This window comes from Heterodontus francisci, chromosome 14 (assembly GCF_036365525.1).
Source record: "Heterodontus francisci isolate sHetFra1 chromosome 14, sHetFra1.hap1, whole genome shotgun sequence".
Taxonomy (NCBI): Eukaryota; Metazoa; Chordata; class Chondrichthyes; order Heterodontiformes; family Heterodontidae; genus Heterodontus; species Heterodontus francisci.
In genome coordinates, this window is record NC_090384.1 from 47,518,926 (window position 1) to 47,534,832 (window position 15,907).

Genomic DNA, 15,907 nt, shown 5'->3' on the forward strand with positions numbered 1-15,907 from the left:
CACCTTGAGGGATCACGGCACATTGAGAAATTTGTGCTGCTTTGAATTTTAAGTGAATAGAAAAAAATGCCAGCAGTATTCTTCCAAATAATGTTTAAAAGCAGCTGACTATTTCCTTTCTAGATGTTAACATGATAGCATCCTGTCAATCTGTCCTAGGCATTCATGGCAGTTTTAACAATTGCCTACACAAAAGACAGAAAGACTTTATATAGCGTCTTTCATGACCTCAGAATGACCCAAAGCGCTTTACAGCCAATGAAATACTTGTGGAGTGTAGTCATTGCTGTGATGTAGAAAAAAGACACATCAAGATCCCGAAATATGATGACTAAATATTCTCGAGGGATAAAATTTGGCCAGGACCCACTTAAGGAGAGTCTGCAGAACTGTGACTGGAGAAGGTACTCACACTTTTCCATGATTCCAAGCTGGGCTGGTCAGGTGCAAGCTCTCCGATCAGAAGGGAGTTCATGTACTTGCTCACTAGTGTCTTATCAATATGGAAGGCAGTAAATGGATCCTAAAGGAAAAGACAAATTGTTATCCTGAGTAAAATGCCATTATTTATACAGATGATGTGGTATAGTCTGTGTAATATTTGAAAATGTTCAGTAAGTTCAGTTTTTTTAATAGAGAAACACAGGTGAAAGATCAAGCAATTATGCAGGACACCAAGGTTAAGAAGAGTAGGACAATAGATGAGGTAAATTCGGAAGTTGCAATTACTCGATTTCAAACTTAGGTTCATAATCCTGTAGATCTTAAGAAGAAGGGAAGACCCAGGGAAGCAAGGAATTACACAGTTTTGAGGCTTTGGAAAAGAATAAGTCAGTGTAATGGCAATGAATGTTGATTCAACATAGCAAGGGTTTAGGGAGGAGAAAGAGTGTGCAGGATCAGGTATGTGGAGCTCGGGTAGACTATCGGAGAATGCTTAGACCAGCAATTATTATATTATTGTAGAACAAAGCATCAAGAAAACATGAGATGGGGAGACAGAGGCTGAAAGCAAGAAGGGAGAAAAGGATTGTCTTTTTTTTTTAATTTGTCTGTAGTATGTGGGGGTCGCTGGCTAGGCCAGCATTTATTGCCCATCCCGAATTGCCCTTGAGAAGGTCGTCGTGAGCGACCTATTGACAGGACTTATCTCTTATTCTGTCTAGGAGGGAGTGCATGAGATGGTTAGAGTGAATTGGTAGTGGTGGCTCTGTGCCCTGGGTGCAGTACGATTTTAGAGCTGAGTGTGCGCTTTGATTATTTGAGCTAAGTTAGAGAAGCTCTTTATTGGGTGGGTCCTTGAGGTTTTCCAGGAGACAATTTAAGCAATACATATGTTATGTAACTGAAACAGTTACAGTGGAGAGACAGATTAGCTAAATTGAAAAATAAATTGGTTAATTCACTGAGATGATTACTTTTACTGGTAACATTATTGGTAACTTACTTCCAGTTCAAACTGTAAAATAATTGTTGGGATCCAAGTGAAAAGGAAGTGCATCTGGAGCCAAATTTCTGCCATTTCTGTGATCCTTAGTTTACTTTCTCATTTGGCGTTACTTGTAAGTTGTTATGGATGTTTTCTCAAACACTTCAGTCAGTACAAACGTGCAGCAAAATTAATTTCGGAAGGCTGTAGATCAAGAGAGTTGGGCAGGAGCTGCCAGCAAAAGAGGAAAGAGCAGAGGGAAATGGGCCCGGAGGGAGGGAGCTGGTCCCAGGCTGACAGCTGAATTTTCAGGACTCCTCCAAAGTCAGGAATGGAGGCCACGAAAATACCGGCACCAGGCAGCATGTCAATTTCAAGGCACCAATCTCGGCGCCAGCAATAGTCACTAGGGCAGGACGAGGACGGGACAGGAATCCTGCTCTCCTCCCAACTGAGGTCAATTAAGACAATTTAAAGAGCAGGCGGTGGAGTCGTGGTATTTTCACTGGTTTCGTAACCCAGAAACCCAGGATATTGATCTGGGTACATGGGTTTGAATCCCACCATGGCAGAAGGTGGTATTTGAATTCAATTAATAAATCTGAAATTATGTCCTTTAGGGAAGGAAATCTGCTGTTCTTACCTGGTCTGGCCTACGTTGACTCCAGACCCACAGCAATGCGGTTGACTCTTAAATGCCCTCTGAAAAGGCCTAGCAAGCCACTCAGTTGTGTCGAACCACTACAAAGTCGACAAGGAATGAAACTGGATGGACCACCCAGCATCCATCTAGGCACCGGAAACGACAACAGCAAACCCAGCCCTGTTGACCCTGCAAAGTCTTCCTTACTAACATCTGGCGGCTTGTGCCAAAATAGGGAGAGCTGTCCCACAGACTAGTCAAACAACAGTCTGACAGTCAACCTCACCGAATCATACCTTGCAATGTCCCAGACACGACTATCACCATCCCTGGGTATGTCCTGTCCCACCAGCAGGACAGAGCCAGCAAAGGTGGCGGCACGGTGGTATACAGTCGGGAGGGAGATGCCCTGGGAGTCCTCAACATTGACTCCAGACCCCATGAAGTCTCATGGCATCAGGTCAAACATTGGCAAGGAAAGCTCTTGTTGAATACCCTTCCCGCCCGCAACCCCCCCACCCCCGCAACTGATGAATCCTCCATGTTGAACACCACTTGTCGGAAGCACAGAGGGTGGCAAAGGCACAGAACGTTCTCAGGATGGGGGACTTCAATGTCAATCACCAAGAGTGGCTCGGTAGCACCACTAATGACCGAGCTTGCCGAGTCCTAAAGGACATAGCTGCTAGACTGGGTCAGGGGCATGGTGGTGAGGGAACCAACACGAGGGAAAAACATACTTGACCTCGTCTTCACTAATCTGCCAGCCACAGATGCATCTATCCATGACAGTATTGGTAGGAGTGACCACCGCACAGTCCTTGCAGAGACAAAGTCCCGCCTTCACATTGAAGATACCCTCCATTTGTTGTGTGGCATTACCACCGTGCTAAATGGGATAGATTTCAAACAGATCTAGCAATGCAAAACTGGGCATCCATGAGGCACTGTGGGCCATCAGCAGCAGCAGAATTGTACACGACTACATCTATAACCTCACGCCCCAACATATCCCCCACTCTACCATTATCAAGCCGGGGGACCAACCCTGGCTCAATGAAGAGTGCAGGAGGGCATACCAGGAGCAGCACCAGGCATACCTCAAAATGAGGTGTCGACCTGGTGAAGTTACAACACAGGACTATCTGCATGCCAAACAGTGTAAGCAGTATGCGATAGACAGAGCTAAGCGATCCCACAACCAACGGATCAGATCTAAGCTCAGCAGTCCTGCCACATCCAGTCATGAATGCTGGTGGACAATTAAACAACTAACTGGAGGAGCTGACTCGACAAATATCCCCATCCTCAATGATGCAGGAGCCCAGCACATCAGTGCAAAAGATAAGGCTGAAGCATTTACAATAATCTTCAGCCAGAAGTGCTGAGTGAATGATCCATCTCTGCCTCCTCCTGAAGTCCCCAGCATCACATATGCCAGACTTCTGCCAATTCGATTCACTCTGCATGATATCAAGAAACAAGTGAAGGCACTGGATACTGCAAAGGCCCTGACAAAATTCCGGCAATAGTACTGAAAACCTGTGTTCCAGAATGAGCCGCGCCCCTAGCCTAGGTGTTCCAGCACAGCTGCAACACTGGCATCTACCCTGCAATGTGGAAAATTGCCCAGGTATGTCCTGTACACAAAAAGCAGGACAAATCCAACCCAGCCAATTACCACCCCATCAGTCTACTCTCGATCATCGGTAAAGCGATGGAAGGTATTGTCAACAGTGCTATCAAGCGGCACTTGCTTAGCAATAACCTGCTGGATGACACTCCGTTTGGATTCCACCAGGGCCACTCAGCTCCTGACCTCATTACAGCCTTGGTCCAAACATGGACAAAAGAGCTGAACTCAAGGGATGAGGTGAGAGTGACTGCCCTTGACATCAAGGCAGCATTTGACCGAGTATAGCATCAAGGAGCTCTAGCAAAACTAGAGTCAATGGGAATCAGGAGGAAAACTCTCCGCTGGTTGGAGTCGTAACTAGCACAAAGGAAGATGGTCTTGGTTGTCGGACGTCAATCATCTCAGCTCCAGAACATCACTTCAGGTGTTCCTCAGGGTAGTGTCCTAGGCCCAACCATCATCAACTGTTTCATCAATGACCTTCCTTCAATCATAACGTCAGTAGTGGGGATGTTCGCTGATGTTTGCACAATGTTCAGTACCATTCATGACTCCTCAGATACTGAAACAGTGCGTAAAGAAATGCAGCAATACATGGACAATATCCAGGCTTGGGCTGATAAGTGGCAAGTAACATTCGCGCCACACAAGTGTCAGGCAACGACTATTGTTACGACCAGGTAAGAAAGGTGTCTAGGGGTCTTTTACTGTCTTCACCTGGTCTTATTGTAACAGGGTTTAATTTTTTAACACACTGTGTTTTGAGCTCCCACTTTGGTGAATCCTGGTTCACCACCTTCCAATTATAAGGCAAAGAAATTAGCATAAACAGGCTTTCTTAGGTTTAAAGAAGAAAAGTGAGATTTATTAATAAACTTAAACTCTAATACAGTTAACGCCGACAGATACATGCCGCGCCTCACGCTAGCGTGCATCCGCGATACGCACATGCAAATAGAGACAGAAAAGAGAAGAAAAATAAAATGGAAAGGTTTGAGGCAATCTCTGAGTGGGGGGTTTTTACTGTGCTTCGAGCTCGCTGTAGGATCCTTGATTGTAGGTAGTCTTGCTTTTCATTGGGGCCCAGTATTCTTAAACCTTGTTCACTGTAGGAGACTTTTCTCTCTTGGGGTTCATATGTCTTCAATGGTTTCCGAAGCTGGTGAGAGAAAGATGAAAGTAGACAGGAGGGAGGTCTTTTCCAGTCCAGGAGCAAAGCTTCTCTGATTTCAAATTCCTTGTTGGAAGTTCAAATTCAAAAAATTCCAGTAGTCAGTTAGTCATGTGACTAAACTGGCCTGACCACTTCTGTATTCGGCCATCTTAGTAGTTAATCCAGAATGCTTCAACATCTGGTAATCAAAAGTCCATTGTGGATTAAATTGGAGCAATGAATAGCTCCTTTGCCCTTTGAAGTACTGTCTGTTGATATGCTAATGTCTCTCTCCAGCCAAAGTCTCCAAATGTTTTTTGAAAGCAACTTCTTTCTTCACCAACAACTGGTTAAAATCAATGTTCACGTGGAGAAATTAATTTTCCTCATTCTTGGCTGGTGGGGGGCTTGCCTGACACCTCCACACCCAGAGGAATGAAATGCAATTTGTAAGAAAAATGGCACATTTCATTACAGGATTTGCGAGAAATATACGATCCAGAAAGAAAAAAACATGCATTTCTCTCATTCATTTCCATTCATTCATCAATCTTGATGCTTATTAAAAAAATGGTCTTTTCGGGGTGCCAGGGCTGTTTTAACTTCCCCTTTTTTTCCCTCAGGAAAGGTAGTAGTGGGCAAGTCTATCCTGAACTCTCCAAGTCATGCAAAGACTGTTGACTTCAGGGAATGGGTGGTTCCCTTTTCCTTTGACTGTGGGGGAGGATTCTTTCTTAATCTCCCCCTTTGTTCTCTGGGACATTCCTACCTGCAGGTATTTGTGCAGACTTGACTGCACTCTCCTGTGACATTTCAATTAGGTGAGGCCTCACAGTTTCTCTGCCCCCTAGAGGTCTCTCTTTGTCACTACAGGTTCCTGTAAATACTGTTAGCAACTCTGCTGGGGTGCTTCTAGAGTCTGCATTTATGTATCAGGATGTGGGGTCTAACTTTTCAAATTTTTCAGTGTTATCTGATCAGACAGTAGGGGTTTTCATCTGGGATTCTTTCCAGACTTCCTTTAACATGCCCTCTTGGTCACTTTTTCCCCTTCACTTTCTAAACATTTGCCAGCTGTGTGCCTGCCTGTCCCCTTCTGTTCTCGGTGGGGGGTCCCTTACAGTTCACCAGTCCTCTGCTGGAGGGTCCTCCTAACACTGGTACAGGACTTAGGAGTGTAGGTTGGGGTTTCCCCTCAACTGGCACATGTGGCAACTCCTGCAGTACTCCACCACATCTTTGTGGAGTTTTAGCCAGTCAAACTGCTGTCTTATGCGGGCTTTGGTCTTTCATATACCAGCATGTACAGCCACTGTAGCCTCGTGGGCCCTTTTTAATATTTCTCCCCAGTACCTCTGTGGCACCACTAACTGGTGAACTACTGTCCACTCCTTGCCCTCAGGTCTGTGAGGAGAACTCCATTTCCTCATCAGTACCTCATTCTTTAAATAGTAGCAATCAGGGACTCCCCCTGCTTCACTTTCAGACTGGGCAGCCTGTGCTAACTCTCGCAATACTGGGTCGGCTCGCTGAGCCTCAGTTAGGGAAAATTCATTTAATTCATTCCCTGGGTCTCCCAACATTCCAAAGAAAGTCTCGGACAGGCAGACCTCATGGTCATTTGCCTGCAGTGACAATGCAATCTCCTCTGGGGGGAGCTGGTTTGATCATGGCCTGACCCACTACACTTTCAGGGAGTCTGCAGGGGACTGTCACCTGCCACTGCCCTGACTCTCTGACCTCCTGCAGTCTTTCTTTCACTACTGGGGGAGCGGGGGGGGGGGTGGTACCACCTTCACCCTGGCCGGCCAGATCATTACCTAGGAGTAGATCAACCTTGTCCACAGGCAAACTAGGGACAATCCCTATAGTCACCGGTCCCGAAATCAGGTCGCACTCCAAGTGCGCCCGGTGTACAGGTACAGGCATACACTGCCCTCCAATACAATTCACCACCACTGTGGTGTTCACTGCACTCTCTGGGGGAAAGATCAGGCCTTTTCCCAGTAAAAGGGAACTGGTGGTCGCTGTGTCCCTGAGAATCACTATGGGCTGCTTGGCCCACTCGAGGGATATGGGGTTACTTTCCCTTCAAACACAAAACCCGATAACCTTCAGGAATCCTATTAACTTTTCCTGTACTGGCCGTAGTAAGCTTCCTGGGTTGCACTCTTACAGCACTTAAAGCCACTGCTTGCTGTGTGCTTTCCATCAGGGTCCCGTCTGCACTGAGCAGGTGTGCCCTGATTAACCCTACCGGTTTTCCCTTTAGTTTCCAGCAGTCAGCTTTTAAATGCCCCGCCTTATTAAAACGGAAGCACACAGGTCTCCAGTCTCACTCTTGCTCACAGCACCTTCCTTTTTGGCTGGAGGAGGGTCTCCTGTGTCTCCTGCTTTCCTTTCTCTTCCAGGACTTTGTCTTTTTCAGATTTGTAGGGCTCATTAGGTAAGGTTCTCTCCTGGAAAACCGACTTAAAAATTAAAGCAAACTCATCGGCCAGAACGGCCGCTTGCCGGGCTCCTGAACCCACTACTCCTCTACATGGGTCTTTATTGAGAATGGGAGAGAGATTTTAAATTCCTCTAACAGAATTACTTCTCTGAGAACCTCATAGCTGAGCTGTATTTTTAAAGCCCTCAGTCACTAGTCAAAAGCCAGCTGCTTACTTCATTCAAACTCCAGACAAGTTTGATTGGCTTGCTTTTTGAGGGTTCTAAACTTTTGGCGATAGGCTTCGGGTACTAATTTATATGCCCCGAGGGTAGCATTTTTGGTCAGTTCTTAATTTGATGAACTCTCATCTGGCAACAAGGAATAAACCTCATGGGCTTTTCTGGCTAGACTGCTTTGCAATAACAGAAACCAGGTCTCAGCTCGCCATTTTAACTACCTTGCCAGTTTCTCAAAAGACAAAAAAACACTTCCACATCTTCCTCCCTGAATTTTGGAATTAGTTGGGTGAGTTTTAGCAATCTTGTACCCAGCCCTGAATTATGCCCCTCCATATTGGCCATCCTTTCACTGGGGTTACTCTGTCACCCCCTAGTTAACTCAAGCCGCTTCAGCTCTCTCTCTCTTCGGATTCTCCCTGGAATATTCTTTCTCTCTCTCACTCCTGCCTCTCTCTTTCTTTCTCCTGTCTTTGTGCTTCTTCATGTTCCTTTTGGAAGGCTCTCTCTTTCTCCTTCTCCTGCCCCTCTCTCTTTTTCCTGTCTCTGCCTTTCTGTTTCTCTTTCCCTGACTTCTACTTCATGTTTCTTCTGTTCCAATTGTATCTTTGCTTCTGCCACTGTTTTGCTTCTTCAGATTCAAGGGAAAAATGGTTGGCCACTAGCCTCAGGAGTTCAGACTTCCTAGCCTTGCCACGTACAGTGATCCCACACTGCTCAGGCATTTTTCTCAACCCTCAATAGACCGTGCGTTTAACTTATCCCAAGCTACTTCACCCTGTCTTGAAGAACTACTAGCTTCAGTTGCAGACATGTTAGTTTTCAATCACACACAACCACAAGAAAACCTGTATAGAAAACTTGGTGTTTTTGATTGGGAACAATTTGGTTTCCCACTTCCAATTTCACTCATTTGTCAGTGGGTAAAATTCCGGACCCTAGCACCCAAATTTCTGTTACGACCAGGTAAGAAAGGGGTCTTTTACTGTCTTCACCTGGTCTTATTGTAACAGGGTTTAATTTTTTAAACACACTGTGTTTGAGCTCCCCCTTTGGTGAATTCTTGTTCACTACTTTCCAATTATAAGGCAAAGTAATTGAGCATAAACAGGCTTTCTTATGTTTACAGGAGAAAAGTGAAATTTATTTTAAAAACTTAAACTTAAACTCGAATACGGTTAACGCCTATGGATATACGCCATGCCCTAAGCTAGCATGCATCCGCGATACGCACATGTAAATAGAGACAAAAAAAGTAAAATGGAGAGGTTTGAGGCAGTCTCTAAACAGGGTATTTTTTACAGCTGCATTTGCTGACAACACAACCACTAGGTGGTGCTGTACTGGCACATTTGCAAATGTAGCCTGTTCCACGAAAACGTCAGTCTGCGATGTTCAGGCAGGTGCCAAGACTAAAGCTGGTGCTGCTCAAATAATCACAGAAAGGCAACGTAAACCCATGGCAGCACACAATAGCCGCAGAGAGCAGGCAGGGGGAGCGAGCAGCCGGAGAAAGCAGGGGGTGGGGGGGGGGCGAGCAACCTGCAGTCAGTGGCCGGGGGGGAGCGGGGGGCCCCATGCCTTCCCCCCCCATCCCGCTCTCTCCCTGCTTTACGTGATGGCGTCATCTGCGCATGCGCCAACCAGTCCTGGCAATGTGGAACGCTGCACAGAGAGCAGGAGCCTGTTTGCACATGCGTGCAGCTTGGTGCAGTCTGATGATGCCCAAGGCCGGCTGCGTTGTCAGGAATCACTTTGTCTTTTTACTGTGCTTCGAGCTCGCTGTAGGATCCTTGATTGTAGGTAGTCTTGCTTTTCGTTGGGGCCCAGTATTCTTCTTAAACCTTGTTCACTGTAGGAGACTTTTCTCTCTTGGGGTTCATATGTCTTCAATGGTTTCCGAAGCTGGTGAGAGCGAGATGAGAGCAGACAGGAGGGAGGTCTTTTCCAGTCCAGGAGCAAAGCTTCTCTGATTTCAAATTCCTTGTTGGAAGTTCAAATTCAAAAATCTCCAACAGTCAGTTAGTCATGTGACTAAACTGGTCTGACCACATCTGTTTGTGTATCCGGTCATCTTAGCAGTTAACCTGGAATGCTTCAATGTCTGGTAATCAAATGTCCATTGCGGATTAAATTGGAGCAGGGAATAGCTCCTTTGTCCTTTGAAGTACTGTATGTTGATATGCTAATGTCTCTCCAGCCAAAGTCTCCGTTTGTTTAAAGCAAGTTCTTTCTTCACCAACAACTGGTTAAAATCAATGTTCAAGTGGCAAAATTAATCTTCCTCATTCTTCGCAGGTGGGGGACTTGCCTGACACTATCTCAAACAAGAGAGAATCTAACCATTTCCCCTTGATATTCAATCATATTACGATTGCTGCAACCCCCCACTATCAACATCCTGGGGGGTTACCTTCGACCAGAAACTGAACTGGAGTAGCCATATCAATACCCTGGCTACAAGAGCAGGTCAGAGGCTATGAATCCTGTGGCGAGTAACTCATCTCCTGACTCCCCAAAGCCTGTCCACCATCTACAAGGCACAAGTCAGGAATGTGATGGAATACTCTCCATTTGCTTGAATGGGTGCAGCTCCAACAACACGCAAGAAGCACAACACTATCCAGGACAAAGCAGCCCGCTTGATTGGCACCCCATCCACAAACATTCACTCCCTCCACCACCGACGCACTGTGGCAGCAGTGTGTACCATCTACAAGATGCACTGCAGCAACACACCAAGGCTCCCTAGACAGCACCTTCCAAACCCGAGACCTCTACCACCTAGAAGAACAAGAGAAGCAGATGCATGGGAACACCACTACCTGCACGTTCCCCTCCAAGTCACACACCATCCTGACTTGGAATAATATTGCCGTTCCTTCACTGTCGCTGGGGCAAAATCCTGGAACTCCCTTCCTAACAGCACTGTGGCTGTATCTACACCCCAAGGACTGCAGCGGTTCAAGGAGGCAGCTCACCACCACCTTTTCAAGGGCTGTTAGGGATGGGCAATAAATGCTGGCCTGGCCAGCGACACCCACAACCCCTTAAATAAGTTTTAAAAAAGCTTGTTAAGAGCTTGTAAGGATTTGAAGTTCTAATTTTCTAAGGGCCGGACAGGTTACTTGTGCCTTCAGAAACTGAAAAGAGGTGGCTCCAGAGTGGGAAGCCAGTCATGGCCCCACAAGAGGGTCAGCGGGGCAAAGGGGGACTGGGCACTTGGTAAGCGGGTGCCCTTTACGCTTACAGGTGGCAGGCAGAGTGGGCACTCAGTGCCTGGAATTTGAACAGAGTTGGCAACCCAACATCCCAAGAGCAGGGAACAAGGCTGCCAAGGATAAATGAGCAGCCACCTGCCCAAAGGAAGTTTCCAGTTGCAATGCGGGCATGGTCCTCAGAGTTTGGGCCCAGTGGCAATGAGGGGCAACATCCTCCGCAGGAAGGGCAGAACACTGGGCATCAGGAGGCACAGGAGAGGAAAGAGGGGCACGAATGCAATGGAGGACAAACTCTTAACATAGGATCAACTGCCAAAGATGGAGGTAACTGGAGGTGACTCAGACCCAGTGCCACAGGAGACTGCAGCTCTTCAGGCAGATGGTCACAGACACCTGTGCCCTCGTCGCCGAAGACTTCACACCTCACAGCACTGGTTGCCATGCTCTGCTAGTGGCCATCAATGTCACTGTGGCCTTGAACTTTTTCGCTTCTGGCTCCTTCCAAGGACCAGCTGCAGATGTTAGTGGCATCTCAAAAACAGCTGCACAGCACTGCACCTCGTAGGCCATTGATGGCCTTTTTTCCAGAGCTGGACAGCACATTCATTTTACAACAGACGCAGCCTCGCAGGGACACAGGGCATTGGGTTTCACAGCCGTTGCTGGATTCCCCTAGGTGCAGGGCATCAATTGCATCCATGTGGCCAAAGCATCCAGCAACTGACTGGTGAGATCCATGAACAGGAAGGGCTTCCACTCCCTCAACATCCAACTGGTCAGTGATAACAACAAGAGCTTCCTCCATGTGTGTGCTCACTTTCCTTGCTCCCATGACTCCTTCATCCTCTGCCATTCGATGCTGCCTCAGATCTTCACTCCAAACCCAAAATGCGTGGATGGATCCTAGGGGATAAGGGATATCCCTTGAAGAAATAGCTGCTGACCCCTCTGCAGGAGCCCCAGACAGACACAGAGGTGATACAACCAATGCCACCTGTTTAATAGGATAACCATTGAACAGGTCATTTGGTTTCTGAAGATGCGAATCGGGTGCCTGGACCAGTCGGGTGGTGCAATCCAATATCCTTTTGCAAGGGTCTCAGACACTGTGGTGGTCTGCTGCACTCTCCAAAACATGGCTCTCCAGTGAGGTACGGACCTTGAGAATGATGAAGCCCTGGAAGAACACAGCTCATCAGGGGAAGAGCAGGAGCAGGTGAGAGAGGAGAAGGAAGAGGAGGTGGAGGGAAATGTCACTGAACATAGAGGTGCTCCTGCTGCACGATGAGGTGACCTCCTCCTGCCACCCTCCAAGAAGAGGACCTTCCTCCTCTCCCTCACGGCCTCCAGCATTAGATCCAGGTGGGCATCGATGAAGCGAGGGTGTGCCCTGCTCCGGGTGCCAGGTCTCTGGCTACCCTGTGACATCTGGCTTCCCTCTGGTGCGGTGGAAGGCCTTGGTACAAAACTCAGACCTCTCCCTCAGAACAACCAACCATCCTCAGTAATGCTGCTGTGGGTATCTAAATGAGTCCCACACTTCAACTGACCCACCTCAGAGCCAAGCGAGGCAGGAACGAAGTGTACAGGAAACTCGTCTCCATAACAATTAAGGGCTCACCCTCATGAAAATCTGAACTCTAATCCGTTTCCCACCAGAGACGGGTTTCTGACTCAAAAACAAACCTGGTTCCTGTTTCCCATCTCTGTGGCGAAAATTCAGCCGACAGCCAGCTGGTCCCAGACCGGGACAGTCAGGAGGGAGGGAGCTGGACCCAGACAGGAGAGTAAGGAGGGAGGGAGCTGGACCCAGACCGGGAGTATCAGGAGGGAGGGAGCTGGACCCAGACCGGGAATGTCAGGAGGGAGGGAGCTGGACCCAGACCGGGAGAGTAAGGAGGGAGGGGGCACGTCACCGAGCAGGAGTCGGAAGGGAGGCAGCAGGTCCCAGACCAGAGAGTCAGGAGGCAGGGAGCTGGACCCAGACAGGAGAGTAAGGAGGGAGGGAGCTGGTCCCAGACCGGGAGTGTCAGAAGGGAGGGAGCTGGACCCAGACCGGGAGTGTCAGGAGGGAGGGAGCTGGTCCCAGACCGGGACAGTCAGGAGGGAGGGAGTTGGTCCCAGAGCAGGCGTCAGGAGGGAGGGAGCTGGTCCCAGACTGGGAGTGTCAGGAGGGATGGAGATGGTCCCAGACTGGGAGAGTCAGGAGGGAGCAGCACAATATTGAAACTGGGTGCGAGATCAAAACTCAAGTCAAACATGGCAATAAATCAGCTTATTTACAGCTGGGAACAATGTATCAGAGCACTCCCTATCGCAGAGTGAGGGTTAATTACTGAATTTGAAACTGTTTTACATGTGTAGTCAGTCCACGTGGCAGGCTTTTATCGGTGGAATTTGTCTGCAACAGGCCATTCAAAATTAAACTGTGGAAATTTGGGGAAATCAATAATGGGTCCCACTCAGGTCTGCCTCCAGCCTGCCCAGGGCTGCGCCATTTACTAGGCCTGTGAAATTAGATGACTCATGACTCCCAGTAAGTACCCAGCTGCAGAGTGCCTCACTAATAAATTCCTGAGTTCCAGACCTCATTACAGGCTTAATCCAAACATGGACAAAAGGGCTGAATTCCAGAGGTAAGAGTGACTTGCTTTGACATCAAGGTAGCATTTGAGTGTGGCTTCAAGGAACCCTCGTAAAATTAAGTCAATGGGAATCAGGCGAAAAACTCTCCACCAGCTGGTGTCATACCTAGTACAAAGGAAGATGGTTGTGGTTGTTGGAATCCGACCATTTCAGCCCCAGGACATCGCTGCAGGAGTTCCTCAGGGTAGTGTCCTAGGTCCAACCATCTTCAGCTGCTTCATCAATGACCTTCCCTCCATCATAAGGTCAGAAGTGGGAATGCTTGCTGATGATTGCACAATATTCAGCACCATTCGTGATTCTTCAGATACTGAAGTAGTCTCTGCCCCCATCAACAAGATCTGGAAAGCATGAGGCTTGGGCTGATAAATGGCATTCAACTGCCATGGAATGAGCATCGCCACACCACCTACCCTTGACATTCAATGGCATTACCATCATCGAATACCCCACCAATAGGCTGGGGGGGAACACCATTGACCAGAAACTTTACTGGACCAGCCACATAAATACAGTGGCCACAAGATAGGGCTTTAAACTAAAAAAATAGGGGCAGTTGGGGGGACCAGGTGAGGGGAAATTTAGAAATCTAAAGAGAAAAATCAAGGCATGAGAGCAGTATAGCCATTTGAGTAAGGGAGTGTGACAGGAAGACGCAGAGAGTTTAACGCTAATAGTGCACCAATGTATAAAGTCAAAGTAGGGAATAGTGGAAAATATTAAAATTAAAGGCTCCTTGTTTGAATGCATGAAGTATTTCTAACCAGATAGCTGAATTAATGGCACAAATAGAGATAGATAGATTTGATCTAATAGATATTACAAGGACATGGTTGCAAGGTGACCAAAGTTGGAAACTAAATATTCTAGGGTACTTTCCATTCTGCCTATCATTATGAAATGTCAAGGTTGGGGGGGGGGGGGGGAGGGGGTAGCCTTGATAATAAAAGATGACATGAGGACAGTAGTGAGGAAAGCTCTTGGCTCAGAAGGCCAAGAAGTAGAATCAGTATGGGTGGATACAAGAAATAACAAAAGGGCCTCTAACAGTAGCTATACTGTTGAACAGAGTATTAATCAACAAAGAATAGGTGCTGGTAACAATAGGTAATGCAATAATTGTGGGAGAGTTTAATCTTCATAAAGATTGGACAAATCAAATTGACAAAGATAGGCTCGAGGACAAGTTCATGGAATGCATTTGAGACAGTTTCCTAGAACAATATGTTGTGTAACTAAAAGGCTATTTTAAATCTTGGATTGGATTCTGAAATGAGAGTTGGAATTTCATAGTAAAGGATCTTATAGGGCAGAGAGATCATAATATGACAGAATTTCACATTAAGTTTGAGAGTGACGTACTTAAGTCTGAAATAAGAGTTTTAAAATTAAATAAAGCCAATTACATCGGTATGAGGGGTGAGCTGGGTAAGGTTGATTGGGAAAATAGATTAAAAGGTATGATGGTCGAAAGAAGAGACCTATATTTTATATAGTGCCTTTCACAACCACCGGATGTCTCAAAGCACTTTACAGCAATGAAGTACTTTTGAAGTGTAGTCACTGTGAGCAGGCAATTTTCACACTGCAAACTCACACAAACAGCAATGTGATAACGATCAGATAATCTTTTTTTGTGGTGTTGATTCAAGAATAAATATTAGCCAGGTCACCAGGGAAAACTCCCTGCCCTTCATCAAAATAGTGCCATAGGATATTTTACATCCACCTGAGCGGGCAGACTGGGCCTCGGTTTAACGTCTTATCTAAAGACGGCATCTCTGACAGTGCAGCACTCCCTCAGTACAGGACTGGAGCATCAGCCTTGATTTTTGTGCCCAAGTCCTGGAATGGGACTTGAACCTACTGACAGATAAGCTGTGGAAAACATTAGAAGAAATAATTCAAAATTCTCAATTTAAAATACATTCCATTGAGAAGCAAAAACTCCATGGGGAAAATGATCCATCCGTGACTGACTAAAAGTTAAGGATAGTATTAGATTAAAAGAAGAGGCTGCTAATGTTTCAAAGAATAGCAGTAAGCCTGAGGATCAGGAGAATTTTAGAAACCAGAAAAAGTTGACCAAAAATTGATAAAAAGGGAAAAAATAGAAGATAACATTAAACCAGCAAGAAATATAAAAACATACTGTAACAGCTCCACAATTATATAAAAAGGAAGGCGGTAGCAAAGGACCCTTAGAGGCTGAGACAGGAGAAATCATAATGGGGAATAAGGAAATAGCAAAGACATTAAACAAATATTTTGTATCTGTCTTCACAGTAGAAGATACAAAAAGCATACCAAAAATAGTAGGGAACCAAGGGACTAATGAGTGAGGAACTTCAACTAATATCAGCAGAGAATTAGTACTAGAGAAACTAGTGAAACAATGGCCAACAAATCCCCTAGACCTAATGGCCTATATCCTAGGGTTCTAAACGAGGCGGCTCTGGAGATAGCAGATGCATTGGTTTTGATAGAATCATAGAAAGTTTAAGGCACA

At 46.6% G+C, this 15,907-nt stretch overlaps 1 protein-coding gene across 3 annotated transcripts in view; it reads right to left on the minus strand.

Moving 5' to 3' along the window:
• The window catches only part of LOC137377025 (acyl-CoA (8-3)-desaturase-like), a 67,134-nt gene that overhangs the window by 31,653 nt on the left and 19,574 nt on the right, over nt 1-15,907 (minus strand). For all 3 annotated transcript variants that reach the window (XM_068046172.1, XM_068046171.1, XM_068046173.1), the window contains exon 2: nt 413-523. In XM_068046172.1, the coding sequence (XP_067902273.1) occupies nt 413-523 (111 nt within the window). The remainder of the gene's footprint in view (nt 1-412; nt 524-15,907) is intronic.